We start from the raw sequence: 17,120 nt of genomic DNA on the forward strand, positions 1-17,120 counted from the left end.
CTAAGTATTGTCAATTTTTGATAAAATTTAGTAGAAATTCAAAGGGTAAAAGTTGAAACCTACGATTTAACATTTAGTAAACAAAATTTTGATATTTAAATTTTAAATTTAAATTGGGTAAAAAAAGTTTTTAATTTTATGCCTAGCACAGTAAAAAAACATGAAGTAAAAATATCTCAATTTCCAGGTATTTTAACTATTTTGGTCTATTGAAACATTAATTTTTAATTTTATGCCTAGCACAGTAAAAAAACATGAAGTAAAAATATTTCTATTTCGAGATATTTTAACTATTTTGGTCTATTGAAACATTAAGACTATTTTCCTGTACATAAATCCATACACAAAGGTCTGAACAATGTTTCCTATGCAAAAAAAAAGTTTAATCTCTTTTTAACCTTCCCTTATGTTTTTTTTCTTCTAATTCTAAGAGTCGAAAACGCAATGCGAACGAAAAATTAATACGTTTGATGTATCATGTAATAGTTTAAAATTCCAACCTCAGAGTCCAAAACTTAAGACAGGTTATCGTTATAAAATCCAGTTTTGAAACTCGGGTTTCACGAATGGGGTTAGGCAGTTTTGTGGGTATGAATATTTTTTGATGAACTATTATTTTATTTAGTTTCTTCATATTCTCAACTTTTTTTGAATCTATTAAATCAAAATCTACATAAATATTAAGATCCCCCTAAAAGTTTCCTTCAATGATACTCTTTTAAATTTCGGAATACCTGGAATACACATGCCAAGGTGAAGAGAGAATGAAACACTCCAGGTTTTCGAGATGATGGTGGGAGGGAAGTCCATCACCAAGAACCAAATCATACAGTGCATATTCACTAGAAGTTTATTATTAAAAAGTATAAGGTCCTTAATCTTCCGCTTTGTGTTTTAAATCTGTGACTCTTAGGCTACATTCGGATTTAATCAATGAGAGCACAGATATAAAAATGTTCAATCAATCAGAAGCCAGACCATAGAATTGGTTTGATTTCTGAAGTAAAGCTGTATCTCATTGGTCAGACACGAGGCCAGGGATGGATACATTTTAAACCTGTCAGTTTTAAAGTTTGTCTACTGGAGATCCAGTACTGTACACCCCTGTTAAGCCAATCTATATCCACAATGATTTGGCCACAGATTCAAATTCAATATCTGGATTATTTAGATTTAAGGTTTATAAAGAGTTGGTTTTTACTGGTGTGCAATAATTTTCATTGAATATTGCAAATCTTTAAACTTTCTAGTGATTCAAATAAAAATGTTTATATTGAATTCCCCCCGCAAGGTTTTCATTATTTCATTGTGTGGCTCTAACTAGGTCTGCAAAGTATAGCAAGCATACTCTCATGGAAACATCAGCTTCAGGGCAGGTAATGTACTTTAAACCATAAAACAGTTTTCTTATAGGGTTTCCAATCAGAATTCCGTTGCGATGAATTGCGAACAATGATTGCTTCTGATTACGCCATTTCATTGTGCGGAATTGCACTGTAATTGCTAACAAGGAAGAAATTAAATACTCGCGGAATTGTGTGTAACGGAATTGCACGGAATTGCGTGTAACGGAATTGCTTTTCCATCTGAAAATCAATAATTTTAAAGTTGTGACTTACAAAGGAATTGAGTCCTTGCCACAAACTCTGATTTTCTAATCCCCATATCTTTGGAACCCACTGTCGTAAAACTTTGATATTTCAAACTTATAGTATTCGATCTAACTGAAGTCATAGTTTGAAATGTCAAAGGTCTACGACATTAGATTCCAAAGATAAAGGGATTAAAAATCAGAGTTTGTGACAAAGACTCAATTCCTTTATGCAGCAGATATAAGAATGGAAATCTCTCTGTATATTTTAAAATAATCGAGGTCCGAGGGTCACTTGTTTCATCAGTTTTAAAATTTTAAAGTTTCTTGTGGTTAAACTACAATTTAAATTAACAATTTAATATGGAGTTTTCATTTGTTCACCTTGGATGAACATTAAAATGGAAACTTTTGGTTAAAATTGTAAGGTTCGTTTAATCAAAATTGATATTTTGCTACAGTGGGAACCAAAAAACTATGGCACAGAAAGACAACATTACAGTACGTATTTGATGTTGTTACAAAGCAAAAAATTTTAATTAGTAACAATTATTAAATCACTTCTTCAGTTAAATGGGTCTCCTTGAGTCAAATATGTCGTCTTCCTTTGCCACAGTTTTCTAGTTATCGTGCTGCATATGAATATTTTAAAATAAAAGATTGAGTTTAAATTCAATTTTCCTAGTATTTGAGACTGAAATGTTATTAGTGAAGTTCAGTTTATTGTATGGCACTAACAAAGTTTAACTTGATTTTTTGTTGTTGAACGGAATTGTGTAATAATTAATTGCATTTATTGCGTGCCATAAGGTTTAAATTGAATTTAATATAAAAAAATTGAAACACAAACGCAAGAAAGTTGGACGGAATTGCGCACTATAGCGCGCAATTGCCCGCAATTCCGTAGCGTTTATTGCAACCAATTATTACGGAATTGCGCGCAATTAAATTCCCCACAGAAAAAATGGAATTGACATTTATTGCAATAAATCAAACTGTTCTTCTTGCCATATAGTTATTGGATTTTTTACACTTAGAACAAGTAAATTATATTACAAAGTTGACATTTTTTGTTGAAAGAGAATTACCTAGACAAATGAGAGTATGCGCAATGGCCCGGTTTATGTTGATTAGTTTAATGGCTGCTAGGAGTGAGGACCAACGGTGTTTCACCGTCATCTCTCCACCAATCACCAGTAGATTGCAGAGCACGCCAAACTAAATATAGCACTACTTTAACAACTTAATAAGGTAGGTGGGACAAATTAACAACTTGATAGACCAGGGAATTTATTTACAAATATGCGCGATGCACTTAGTCCTCTGACTGCCAGCATTATATTATTGGGATCGTCACTCGTCAGGTCTCTTGTCAATTCCAACTGCACGTTCTGGTCAAAAAAAAGTTTGCTCTGCGCATGATGCGCATTTTAAATTTTATCTATAATTCTGATAATCGCGCGGGGATTAGAGACTTAACAATTCTTCTATATAGGGGATATAGAGTATAGAGGGGATATAGACTATAAAGGGGATATAAGCATAATTGCTTATAGAGGATGAGGTCATGAGTAAAATAATAACTTCTCTTGTTGCATGAACAATAAGGTCTTTATCAAAACAATTCACAATTGAAATAAAAAACTTCTGAATTTTACTGTTTTAATGATGAATGATTGATTGATTGATTACCAGGAAGAAGAGAAGAAGAACAATGGGTCCAGCCACATTTTCAAATACAGGAGTTTCTCCTAAATTAAAATAACTATTTAAAATCCTTGTTTAAAACCTAAATTTTGATCTTTTGTGCATGGAAAACAAGGTTTTCATTTGTTTATAGTTGGATAGTTCACCAATGAGAGGTCTGAAAATATTTTCCACATAAATGAATCAGAAGTCAAGGGAAGAACAGATTTATAGGGATTTTTATTTTCATTGATTAAATTAGCTTGAATTTTTGATTTTCAAATGTAAACCAAATAATAAAATTATTAATCAATTTTTCTATAAACATAATTAGTACTATTATAGGAAATAATTCTTTACAACATAAAAAAATGAGTTCTTGTCTTAGACTGCTTTAAAAAATTGACTAGTCAAGTAAATAATTTAAGGTGTTAAAGATGTTTTCTTTCCAATTCATCTTACTTAGAGTAGCATAAACAATTAAACTATGAAAGTTATGCATCAAATTGTAAGACCGCGTTGACTTTGAATTTTCACAATGCCTTGGGTTTTAGGTTTACTTCACCACTCATTTATACTTTTTTGTAGCCTTGGACATGTACATGAAATAGCTTCAGTTTAAAAAAAGCAATTTGCAAAACCCTGTTAAACTTTAAATGAGAGCAATTGCATATTTTTTATTTACGATTTAATCCGATTCATTTGAACATACCTCTTACACACTAATTATTTAAGCAGCTTCATGACCTTGAGCAGAAATTCAAGGTTAAACCATGTCATTGTAATTACTCACCTGGCGTAAACTGAGATGAAGACGGTATCCAGCTTTCTGTACATTGATCATGTTGATTTTTTAACAAAGTTAAGATGCTAAGAGTGTCAGCTGGGACCGAATTTAATGAATTTGAGCTAAGTCACTGAACTTCCCACTGTCGGTTTAAATTTAAACCACCGATTCAAATTTAAACCAGTCCTAGCCAGTTCAGCGACCCAACTAATTCATTCAATCCCTAATTCAACAACAATTTAAGGCTTTTAAAAATCTGTTTTTTTTAACATTAATATTCCTGTGTGCGCTAGCTCATCAGCATCTTGGAAAGTAGTTGAACTAAAATAAGCCTCAGTTGCTGTTGACATGGATGTTGTAAGAGATGTTCCTGGAGGTATTGTTAGATCTGGGACCAGATTTATTAAAAAAATGTAGAGTGTGTTTTTAATCTTTGTGACAGAAACAATCTCAAGAACTGACGAGGGTCAACCCAGACCGTAATATATTTTCAATAAATGTGGAACTAACATCTACTTTTTTACTCTGCAGAGGTTTGGTCCATCACCATCACCGAATTTTAAAATGTAGAGTTTAGTTAATCTTTACTACTTAATCTCAGTTTCAAATATTGGCGCTTTTTATTTTGAGGTTAACTGCTTGATCCCTCAATTGAACACAAAGGGATATCAAAAAGGAATTAAATTAACTGGTAGGTTTGCAAGATGGAGGTCAATGATTGATACAGATATTCGCAACAAAAAAATATTGGTTCAACCTAGCTTCTACACAGTTCAACTCTGTATTGCTAATAATTAAGTCTAGTTCCTGGAATAAATGTGTAGGGCAGAATCTTAGGGAATAAGGAGGTAGTTGAGTTCATGTCTGCAGAGGATGTTTTAGCAACTTCAGAGTTAGTTTCAGGAATCCATGCTTCTATAGATGCAGGAGTCCATGCTTCTATGGATGCAGGAGTCCATGCTTCTATAGATATGGGAGTCCATGCTTCTTTAGATGCTGTCGAACTTTTCCAGGGCGTATCGTAAGGCTTTGGCAGTTCCCAGGGAGAATTGGAGGTGTTCTTACCGCCCCATTTCCATCTCTCATCTTATAATATTGTTAATGAATTCTTTGGTTTCATTAATTCTGAATTTATTTATATTGCTCACTTCCTATCGACATGGGGGGGGGGGGTGGGAACACTGGAGACAAAAAATGATATCCCTGTGGAAGTTGTGAAAACCTTTACCTCTGACAATACAAAAAAACGACATTATTATAGTTTGACCTTTAACCTTGTGAAAAAAAACATCTACAAAATCTTAAAATACTACACCATCAAACATGGTAACAATAAATGACAATATAAAATCTATAATTTCAATGGTTTCTGCTAAAAATAAATACCTGATTTATTTTTGGAAAGATTGTTTGTCCATGTAATCCTGGCCTATTGAAATATTTAACAGTTAGATATATTTTTATCACTTAAATATCGATATGAAATTCCACATTACATTGTTACACATCACATTTATCCCTCTAAAAGGCAAGAGTTTCCAGTGATATCTACGTGAAATGTAAAATATATAATTAAATAATGTTGTTTAAATACATTCAAAACTCTGACTTCCTAATCATTAAATCTGTTCAACCTGATGTTGAAGAACTTTTAAATTTGGAATTCACTACTTTTATTTATAATACTGAATTTCAAAGGTTGTACATAGGGTGGTTTCTCGTTTTTAAAAACGATGGAAAAAAGTTTTTAGTTTGTTTTTCTTTTATTCTGAAAACAGTTCTTTCTTTTTTGAAAAAAAATCTTTTATGCAAACGAACCGCTCGTTTTGAACTTTTGAAACCGAAAAACGACCGTAGGGATAGATCGTGAAAACGATCTATCCCTAGTTGTACACTATTAGCTTGCAAATAAATTGATATTTAAAAGATATCAAAGCTATTATTTTTATATAAAATTGCTTTAATTTAAAGGGGTTGCATTATTTTTGTACATTTATTGGTCAAAAGTTGCAGAATTTTGTGGCACATGATATGATCTCTACAATGAACCGTATACCTCGTTGTACAAAACCTGAAAAACTCGCCATATTTTATTGTAAAATTGCTTAATGTTACTTTAATGACGCAAAACATTTTCAAGTTGTTAAAAAATATTTCTAATATTTGAATAGAAAATAGTTCAAAAACAGAAATATTTGTATCCTTGTTTATTGCAATTTGTGACCTTGAACCTTGAATCCAGGAAAATTTGAATTTAATTTTCCGAATATTTGATTGGCTTAATTGATCAACAAAAACAGAGGCGCGAGGGGTGATTTTCATATTGGGGACTTCCAATTTCAATCCCAACCCTCGACTTTTCCTCATGTATCCTTAAAAACTTTTAAAAGTAAAAACAATATGTTCAACAAGGAAATGATTACTCAAACTTTATTGTTCTAAATCTTTGGATATTGCATTCAAATTATGAATTCTGCAAGATCAGATAAGCGCTAAAACACTGGACCAGTCAGGCTGGAAAGGGTTTTACTTTTAGAAAATTAAAAATCAAGATAAGAATTTCTTTCTTTTAATCATATTTACCGAGATGTTTGTGTATCCAGGATAATCATAAGCTTCACCGAGTCCTTGATCAACTTCTTCTTCATCCTCTAGACCCTCGTCATCATCCGGACCTTCATCTTCAACCAGACCTCCATCATCATCAAGGATAAATTCATGCTCCAGCCTTTCAAACTTATCACTCTCAACTGGACATAAACAAGTTATTTATAGTTTTCACAATGTAAACCCTGTCCTGCTCTCACGGGCGTATACACTCATTTGTACAGGGGGAAAGGGTTTTGACTACTTTATCTGTCATGATCGCTACCTATCCTACTTTACCTGTCTAATCTCTACCTATCCTACTCTACCTGCCCTAATATCTACTTGCTCTACTCTACCCGTCCTACTCTCTACCTATCCTACTCTACCTGCCCTAATCTTTACCTGTCCTACTCTATCTGTCCTAATCTCTACCTTCCCTAATCTCTACCTTCCCTAATCTCTACCTTCCCCAATTTCTACTTGTCCTACCCTAACTGTCTTACGCTACCTGTCCTACTCTACCTTTCTTACTCTAACTGTCCTACTCTTCTTGTTCTAATCTCTACCTGACTTACTCTTTCTGTCCTACTTTACATGCCCTAATCTCAACCTGTCCTACTCTCTTTCTGTCCTCCTCTCTATATGTCCTACTCTCTATCTGTCCTACTCTCTATCTGTCCTACTCTCTATTTGTCCTCCTCTCTATCTGACCTACTCTATATCTGTCCTACTCTCTATCTGTCTATATGTCCTAATCTGGGCCTGTTCGACTTTCTAATTGTCCGATCTGTCCCACTCTCTCTATCTGTTCTGTCCCACTCTCTCTACCTGTCCTACTCTACCATGTCTATTCATTTCTATTAATATGTTTCATTTATGCAAGGTTAACGATGCGACTTTGGAACCTCGTTGCTCCTCTAGTTTTCAGTTTACGCCCAAGTAAGAGAAAATGGATTGTATGTGGCAGCTTAATGGACATTTTAAACCTTTTTTAATCTCATTCTATAAATTTTCAAAAAGAGGAGTTATTTTTTAAAATATGTAAGATTTTTCATCAGGCATTAAATTTACAATCATTTAATGTGATACCTGTCATATCCTGATCCTCCGAGAATGTATGCTGTAATCTACCAAATCCAAAGGGTGACTTATCTTAAAAAAAAGCTTATACAATTTTTGAAATGAAAAAGAATTTTTCATTTGGTAATTCTTTAAATTTTTTATTTTAATTTTGAGATGTACAAAAAAGTTAAACGTCAAATTAATCCAAAAAATATTTAGAAATTAGAAATTATCGTAATAATCAATCAACTATACCGTTTGGCATTTTTTAGACAAAAAGCAATGTGAGTATAATTAAGGTGAGGTGAAAGGTTTGTGTACGTTTATTACAACACATTTAAAGGACGGCTAGGAACTTCTTTTATCAAAACAATAACAAAGATTGTAAACAAAGGTCGGACTTTTTGCGTCGGCGGTCCTAATACGTCACAGTAAAATGTACGCCACCACCTTTCATCTAATGAAGCATTTGGGAATGTTTCCTTTTTATGCCTGTAGCATTAGTATGGATATACTCGTGTATACCTTTAGTATTAGTATCGATATACTCGCGTATACCTGTAGTATTAGTATCGATATACTCGCGTATACCTGTAGTATTAGTATCGATATACTTGTGTATACCTTTAGTATTAGTATCGATATACTCGCGTATACCTGTAGTATTAGTATCGATATACTCGCGTATACCTGTAGTATTAGTATCGATATACTCATGTATACCTGTAGTATTAGTATCGATATACTCGCGTATACCTGTAGTAGTAGTATCGATATACTCGTGCATACCTGTAGTATTAGTATCGATATACTCGCGTATACCTCTAGTATTAGTATCGATATACTTGTGTATACCTGTAGTATTAGTATCGATATACTCGTGTATACCTGTAGCATTAGTATCGATATACTCGCGTATACCTGTAGTATTAGTATCGATATACTCGCGTATACCTGTAGTATTAGTATCGATATACTCGCGTATACCTGTAGTATTAGTATCGATATACTCGCGTATACCTGTAGTATTAGTATCGATATACTCGCGTATACCTGTAGTATTAGTATCGATATACTCGCGTATACCTGTAGTATTAGTATCGATATACTCGCGTATACCTGTAGTATTAGTATCGATATACTCGCGTATACCTGTAGTATTAGTATCGATATACTCGCGTATACCTGTAGTATTAGTATCGATATACTCGCGTATACCTGTAGTATTAGTATCGATATACTCGCGTATACCTGTAGTATTAGTATCGATATACTCGCGTATACCTGTAGTATTAGTATCGATATACTCGCGTATACCTGTAGTATTAGTATCGATATACTCGCGTATACCTGTAGTATTAGTATCGATATACTCGCGTATACCTGTAGTATTAGTATCGATANACAGGGGGGGGTCAAATCCCCCCCCCCCCAGCGGGAATAGGGTTAAACAAGTTATAAATTTTCAATTCAATAAGTTTTGTTTTGATTTCTTTATCTTATTTAAGCAATGAAAACAAAAAAGAACGATTTAAAATCTTCTAAACAATCTTGATCGTTCATGAACAATTTCTAAATTGTTCGTCCAAACAAACTTGAAAAAAACGATCGTTTTTAAATGAACGAACAAAGTTTCCAAAAGATTAAAAAACTTTCGTTTTTTTACTGAATCGATTTTTTTGAAGGATTGAAAAAACTAAAAAAAAAAGTCGATCACGCACAATGACCAAACGAAATGAAAACAAGCTAAACGTACCAATCTCTTCAGATATCTTTTTAAAAAGATTTTGGACTTTTACACTTATTTTTGAAACCAATTATAGATATATTAGAAACCGTCAAATCTGTGAAGTGCACTGTTTTTGTGAGAAATATAAACAAACAAATTTTAGTTTACAGGGTGTCCCACATCATATTAGATTGTTTTTAGCTTAAGATTGCGATTTTCGGAACTAATCAGAAAATTTAAAAATAAATTGTATATTGCTAATATAAAAATTTGCATGCAGAAAATTCTTGGTTTTTCGAGTATTGTATGTGTGTAAAATTTTGGCGTTAAAGCTTGGCGATAATCCAATATGATATGGGACGCTCTTTATATTCCATAGAAATTGCCGTAGACTTTTTGTAAATAAAACATCAACACAACAACTATACATGGTCCTCTACAAGTAAGGAGACATTGATGGAGATTTTGAATTTTTATGTTTAATAAATGTCTCTTAAATCTAAAATTTTGTGGAAAACCCTGTAGGATTGATCTAGGCTATAAATATGCAGGCGTCAGTCTCTTTTAGACCAAATGCTTCAGCCTCCTTTCTTGTAAAGGACTCGATCTCTCGTTGCTTCAATGCTTTGATTTCTTTCTCCTTCCAAGCTTCAATTTCTTTCTCATTCCAAGCTTCAATTTCTTTTGCCTTCCAAGCTTCAGTTTCTTTTTCCTCCCCAGCTTCCATTTCTTTTTCCTTCCCAGCTTCCATTTCTTTTTCCTTCCCAGCTTCCATTTCTTTTTCCTTCCCAAGCTTCAATTTCTTTTGCCTTCCAAGCTTCAGTTTCTTTTTCCTCCCCAGCTTCCATTTCTTTTTCCTTCCCAGCTTCCATTTCTTTTTCCTTCCCAGCTTCCATTTCTTTTTCCTTCCCTGTTTTGGTTTCAGCTTCTTTTTCGTTTGTTGCCTCTGTTTCTTTCTCCTTCCAGATTCCAATTTCTTTCTCTTTCCATGTTTTGACCATTTTCTCTTTGGTTGCTTCAGCTTCTTTTTCTTTCAATGCTTCTGCCTCTTCTTTTTTTTTGGCGTATTCTGCTTCTTGATGTTTCGGTATCTGTTGGACCAGCTGACCAGCTTCAGGGTCAGCTTTCTCGTTTGGCATCATCAACACGTAGATAGGTTGAACACCGTTCCTAAACATTAACATTTAGATGAATTGAACTCTGGTCCTAAACATATTGATATTTAGCCAGGTTGAACACCGTTCCTAAACGTTAACATTTAGAAAGAGGTTAAACACCGTTCCGAAACATTAATATTAATAATGATAATATAATAATAATAATAATAATAATAATAATAATAATAATAATAATAATAATAACAATAATAATAATAACAATAATAATAACAATAAAAATTAAAATAATTGTAATACTAATAATGATTGAAATAATACAAATACTAGTACAATTAAATTATCATAACAAAAACTATAATAGTAAAATTACAATAGTGGTTATAGTTAAACAAAAGTATATTAGTAATAAGAACAATCATATCATAATTGTGATAAAATATTTACTTCTCATTGTCCATTTTTTCCCCGAGAAGTTTCTTCTTTTTCTGAATTTCAATGTGCTCTAAAATCCTGAACATAAACAGTTAGACATATTGCCAAGCAAACGTTAATATAAGTTAAGTGTAAATAAATAGGGTGTAGTGTACACAGCATACATATTGTGATTAAGTCATAAATAGAATTTAGATCTAATATAATTAAACTTCTAGTAAAAAGACAGATTAATGACTGCACTCATTTCGCTTGAATCAGTGTGTCAAGGTTTTAGTGCAAAAAAGTTAATTGCAGTTGCGTATACTCTGCGTACATATTGAAACCAGTTCTCTGTGGGCGGACTTTGTAACAAGAATAGATGTTCATCTAGTATCCGAGGAGGTTAAAAGCATTACATTTGAAATGTGCGCTTTAGTATGAACTCTATGATATGTGCACACGTACTGACACAACATATTTACATTATAGATTTTGTATAATGTGATATGTGAACACCAATATGTAAATTATTACATATATATATACTATGATATGTCAATAAAAGACATGTTCACAAAAAAATGTACACAATGATGTGTGCAATATTATTTTTGATTTTGGACACTATAGATGTTGTACAATGCATACATAATAAATAAAATATGATCCATGTATAACATATTTTTTATACTATGTACACAATTTTATGTACAATAAAAGATTAACACAATGTTTCTTACACTATGTACCCAATGATACCTGGCATCTAGGTCGTCCACTGTGATTAAGCAGATGAAGACGATTAATCCAAACATCAGAGCCGTGTACAGATCTTCATTTGATTCTAATCATTTTAAAGCCAATTTTTTTCCGTACTAAATATTTTTCAACACGGTTTTCATGCAAATATGTAATTTCCCGATTCACAACGATACGCTCGAAACCTTTGTCAATTTTGAATTTAAGATATAGAACATATAATTCATACTTGATCAGAGAAAGCTTTTAAGGAAAACGTTGTGAATCGAGCTTTGCCATCTTTTCATGAAGGTTCACTTTAAATTACGCTTACAGTCCCTTTAAATTATATTAAAAGAGCTAACCTAATTCACAATATTACAAAGCAACGAAACCTATTGTAAATTCCTCTGTCCAGAACGCATTAAGAACAAAAATATCTCAATCATGTTCTTCTTTACCATATGTTGTGAAACTTTCAATGCACTTTTACATAGCAAATTTTAAAACGTACCGTATTTTTCTTCCTCGTCGATTGACATGTTGATTCTACTCTTTCTGAAAAAATAAAATTTGTTTAAACTTGTAACCCCCCCCCCCTTCATGGCTGTTTCTAGCCTGTCAACCTTGACTGGAAAAAGTGCGTGCGTCCCTTTCTGGCTTGGAGGCCTGGAATTTTAACGTTCATAGGATGAATTATCGACATCTAGAAATAAACGTTTTTTACACCATTGCTTTTATTTCTTAGAAACTGTAACTAAACAGTTGACAGTTTATAAGGCGTGTTTTATAGTCATTTAAAGTCAAGCTTTTAAAACCATGTAAAACTCTGATATTACTAAAAAAAATTCCTTTCAAAATAAAAAAAAACCGTGCCCTCTACATTTAAACACATTTTTATATAGAAAATGTCTTTTAATAAACAAATTTCTGAAAATATAGAATTGTATTAATTCAAGGGATCAAGCCAGCCTTTTTTTGTGTCAGAGATTAGGGAGGGGAGGAAGGCAGATCTTATAGGGTCGGGAGTAAAATAAATTTGAATCATATTTTTTTTTCATTACTTTTCCTGATAGAAAATTAAACATTTTCTAAAAATTGTCCGATGTCGAAGCAAACTGAAATAATGGGTTAAAATTAAGTTTGAAAAATGTTCAGCGATAAAAAATGTCGAAAACATTTTTATATGTCCCTTATGAAAGTCACAGATTTTGTCATTTAGGCTAAAATCTTTTAAATGACCAAATGATTTGAGATCGTAAAGTGAGTTCAAGTTTTCAAGACCAGCTCAGTAAAAAAAATTTAAAAAAATAAAAACATCAAAATAATTTTAAAATTCAAATTTTAATTTTGAGGGCTGTACAAAATTTTAAAAAAGTTGTAGGCTATAATTTCTTAATTCTTTTTTTAAAATTCCAACTAGCCTTTTAACCGTCCTCCAAGCTTTACCCTATGTCCGGCGAAAGTATTTTTTCCTTCAGAACTTGCTAAAATTTTGAACATCTTCTAAATTTGATCCAATATATATGGGAGAGTCAGTTAATTTTGTAATTTTCTTTTTACATTTGGAGTTATGGGAGGTATTAAGAGTATATGGAGAAGGGGGCGTTGGGGTAGGGGGTATAGGGGGTAAATTTAACAAGCATCAAACATATCTCATTTTCCTAGAATTTTGAAAAATTCTTTCATACACATTTATTTATGTATTATCTAAAGACGTCGATATCGACGTTTTTATACAGTATCATTTCCGACATTTTCGATTTCGACGGACTTAAAAGTGGCAATGAAAACCTAACTTATAGTGACTAATAAAATCAAATATCAATGTAAAATAAAAATTCATTATATATGGACACAAATAGATCAAAGAGATTGAAAAACTAATTGTTTTTATCCTGTTTTACTTTTTCCTATATTTTCGACTTGTCTTTGCATTACGATTAGATCTGAGAGACTTATAATGGGGAGTACACTGGGGCCTTTATGGACATTATTTAAACTAGTCGTATTTGAGAAATTATTTAAACTAGTCTGACCTATTGTATTTGAGAAATTATTTAAACTAGTCTGACCTATTGTATTTGAGAAATTATTTAAACTAGTCTGACCTATTGTATTTGAGAAATTATTTAAACTAGTCTGACCTATTGTATTTGAGAAATTATCGGAACCAAAACTTTTAATAGACAGGGCACAGGGTGTCACAAAGTTAGGTGTCCATATCGAAATTTTCGCCCATTTCTGGTTTGTAATAATAGAAGTTTGTAATATTTCTTCTCAATTATGAGGGTGGAAAAGTGAAAAGTTTCACACAAGGGGGTGTGTGAAATCCCCCCCCCCTTTAATCAGAATCAATATAAAATTTTTCTAAAAAGTAAAAAAGAAAATTCATCTCATGTAATCAAAAAAACATTTGAAAACGAGTTTAAGATTATTTTGGGCTATGGATGGGTCAATGTAAAGTTTGCCATACGAACACCATTTGAAAGATAATATTGGTCATTGCTCACAGCTTCTCTTGACTGATATTCATATGCTTCTTTCTCTCCTACTCTCGATCCCCCCCCCCTTTCATGTATGGTTCCCCCCTCCCTTTCCCAATCCTGTATTCTACGTTACTGCCCCCTCCCCCCTTCTCTCTTTGGTTGTCATGGATATATTTGTTATCAAAACATACACTGAGAAGAGAGGATCATATGGATAGATAGATAGATATATATTCATGTATATAGATATATATTTACATATATACAGGGTGTCCCAAAAAACATGGGAATTCAGTGACGAATTCGATAACGTCTTTGTTATGAATTAGCATTGTAATAGCTAATTTTAAAAGCCATAATATTATTATGTCTGCTAGAGTTTATTTTATGAAAAGGATAAAAGACTGCACAGATGTGTCTATGATGTCTCCGCAAGATGAACAGTGAAGACGGACAAGTTTACTCTGTTTGTAAACAGCAATTTTCTTGTTTTACTAAGTACAACCGTATGCAGTCAAAACATAAACAAACAAAATATGAAGGTAGCAGACGAAACTCTTAGAGATTACAGCTTTCTCAGAAGGTATCACCATACTAAATCAAAGAATTATTTGAAAAGACGATATCGAATTCGTCACTGAATTCCCATGTTTATTGGGACACCCTGTAGATAGATAAGTAGATAGACGAATAGATAGATAGATAGACAGACATATCTAAAGACAGAAAATTTACTCTATTACTATCTCATGAGCAAGGGCAGCAAGAAGAAATTTAAAGATTTCAATTCATAATTTTTTACCAGGTCAGAAACTTTAAAAGTGCATTCACCAGAAATTCAGAGTGCTTCGTGTTTTTTTTCTTTTTCTAGCGTATAGTCTAGTAATTTCCTTTTTTAGTTTATCAGTGATTTTGATTACAATTGTTTCTACCAATTTAAAAATACCAGTATCTTTTAAGATTATAGTTAACAATAGCAGTATTTAAAAACATGCTTTAAGTAATTAATTGCAGAAGAGATTTGAAAATATGAAATTTCACACCGTCTCCGCTGAATACGTAACACAATGTAACACAAATTGAGTTCGAAGGCTGTTATTTCTAAAATTTATTTGAAATATTTTTGCAAATAAATCATTATTATCCTAGTCATGACATTAACTGCATCGTTGTAAACAGGGGAGTGGCAAATTCGAATTTAATTACTACATGTTTAATTACTACATGTTTAATTACTACATGTTTAATTACTACATGTTTAATTACTACATGTTTAATTTATCAATTAGATAAAACAAGTAATCAACATCTTAATCAGAGTTATTATTAATTAACATGGTTCAGTATTCAAAATATTGGTCTTTTTAGTAATTCTTAAATGGCCTGCTTTAAATTTGGTATTTTCCCTGCTTTTATTTTTAGAAATACCATAGTTAGGCTAGGGTACCATCTTATAGATTTCAAACTATTTAGATTTATCTAATTATTACTTTATTTTTTTGTGCCTTTGTTGATTTCCGGTAAATGTTCTTTGTAAATTAAAAGTGATCTTCCGTTAAAAAGTGGAATGTACGATTCAAAATTCAGGATTCGCCTGTAGTTAAACCTCCATCTGAGTATGAATTAATACAAGTAAAAATATATCGTTGTTTTTCCTTCTTGAAAAATGTATAATTCTGACAATTTCCTTCATTGCCTCTGCAACATAAATTTGTAAGTTTCTTTATATAAAAAAACAGTGTTGAAATTACGTTCAGATGGAAAATAGGAAATCTCTTTTATCCTTGATCTGGCGCAAGATAAAAGGGTGTTGTTGTGAATCGAAACAATACCCCAGTGTAGTAAAGTATCTTCTACAGTTTCTTAAGATTGCTGTCTATCTATCTATCTTTATTATTTCATGCTTTGTAAAGGAAATACAAGCCTCACGATTTTTCCTGACTTTCACACTAAACTGACGTAATCTTTTCTTCAAAATTCGGTTTGCTTAAATACTAAAATTCAAAAAAAATCGTCGTCGTATACATCAATCAATACAATGAAAAAGAATTTCGATTCAATTTAACAGAATAGATCAATATGGAAACAAAAAGAAGTTGTCAATTAACAGCTTTTCTTTGTTATTATAAACTTGTACATTGAAAAAAGCTTGTTTATAGAAATCAAAACTAGAAATAAAAGTCGTCTTCATAGTATTGATAAAAACGCCCCGACCACTGTTTTATATATTACAGATAATGTTATTTGCAATATAAACAAATTTTGTTCATATATAAACAAAAAAAACATAAAAAACTCTCAAGAATAAAAAAGTCAAAAATCAAAGACAACATACAGGGTTACCCACAAAGGATGAGACTTCAGAGACGAATGTACAGAATTTATTCGGCCTACTTCCTTATATTTAGGATTCTCTGCAACTTTCTTTCGTTGCCATGTCAATAAATAGGCAATTAAAAGACAATATTCAAGACAAAAGAATTAATTTAACCATCGTCATATTTCATGGGGTTCAGGTCGTCTTTACAGTCTCATCCTTTGTGGGTAACCCAGTATAATCCAAATTATTACATATATATCGAAACACTATAAATACAGTGCTAACAAACTAAAAAATAACCAATTACAATTTTCTGAGAAAGGTCAAATGAACTTAAAATATAAAACATTTTAAAGACTTAAAATCATTCTAAAATTCTAAAAACTCATGGAGTATGATTTTACCAACGTTTCAAACCCACTTATTAAAAAAATCTTAAGGTTAAAAATATAAAAAGAACTTATCGAGAAACTTTTTCTTTTTACTTAAATTTGCCTTCAAATGAAAAATGCTAAGTCAACAATCCTAACCCCAGTGCCATTGTTGTTTGAAGACAAATGAAAGCTTTTTGAATGGAAACCTGGAAGAGAAATTTAC

General features: G+C 31.9%; 1 protein-coding gene and 1 long non-coding RNA gene across 2 annotated transcripts; both read right to left on the reverse strand.

The window, feature by feature from the left end:
* Positions 1 to 740: 740 nt before the first annotated feature.
* On the reverse strand, positions 741 to 4,110 carry LOC111705719 (uncharacterized). Its single transcript, XR_002766067.1, has 4 exons — positions 4,071 to 4,110; positions 3,284 to 3,342; positions 2,680 to 2,809; positions 741 to 842 (listed from the first exon to the last, which is right to left on the reverse strand). It is a non-coding gene; the product is annotated as an uncharacterized LOC111705719 (long non-coding RNA).
* Positions 4,111 to 4,851: 741 nt separating this feature from the next.
* Positions 4,852 to 12,268, reverse strand: LOC111705726 (uncharacterized). Its single transcript, XM_023478373.1, has 10 exons — positions 12,229 to 12,268; positions 11,736 to 11,820; positions 11,007 to 11,072; positions 10,254 to 10,614; positions 10,015 to 10,204; positions 8,604 to 9,098; positions 7,743 to 7,805; positions 6,648 to 6,814; positions 5,451 to 5,493; positions 4,852 to 5,150 (listed from the first exon to the last, which is right to left on the reverse strand). The coding sequence occupies exons 1-10, from the start codon at positions 12,254 to 12,256 to the stop codon at positions 4,852 to 4,854; spliced, it is 1,797 nt and encodes a 598-aa protein (XP_023334141.1). The 5' UTR covers positions 12,257 to 12,268.
* Positions 12,269 to 17,120: the final 4,852 nt, after the last annotated feature.

Source organism: Eurytemora carolleeae, unplaced genomic scaffold (assembly GCF_000591075.1).
Source record: "Eurytemora carolleeae unplaced genomic scaffold, Eaff_2.0 scaffold529, whole genome shotgun sequence".
NCBI classification, from domain to species: domain Eukaryota; kingdom Metazoa; phylum Arthropoda; class Copepoda; order Calanoida; family Temoridae; genus Eurytemora; species Eurytemora carolleeae.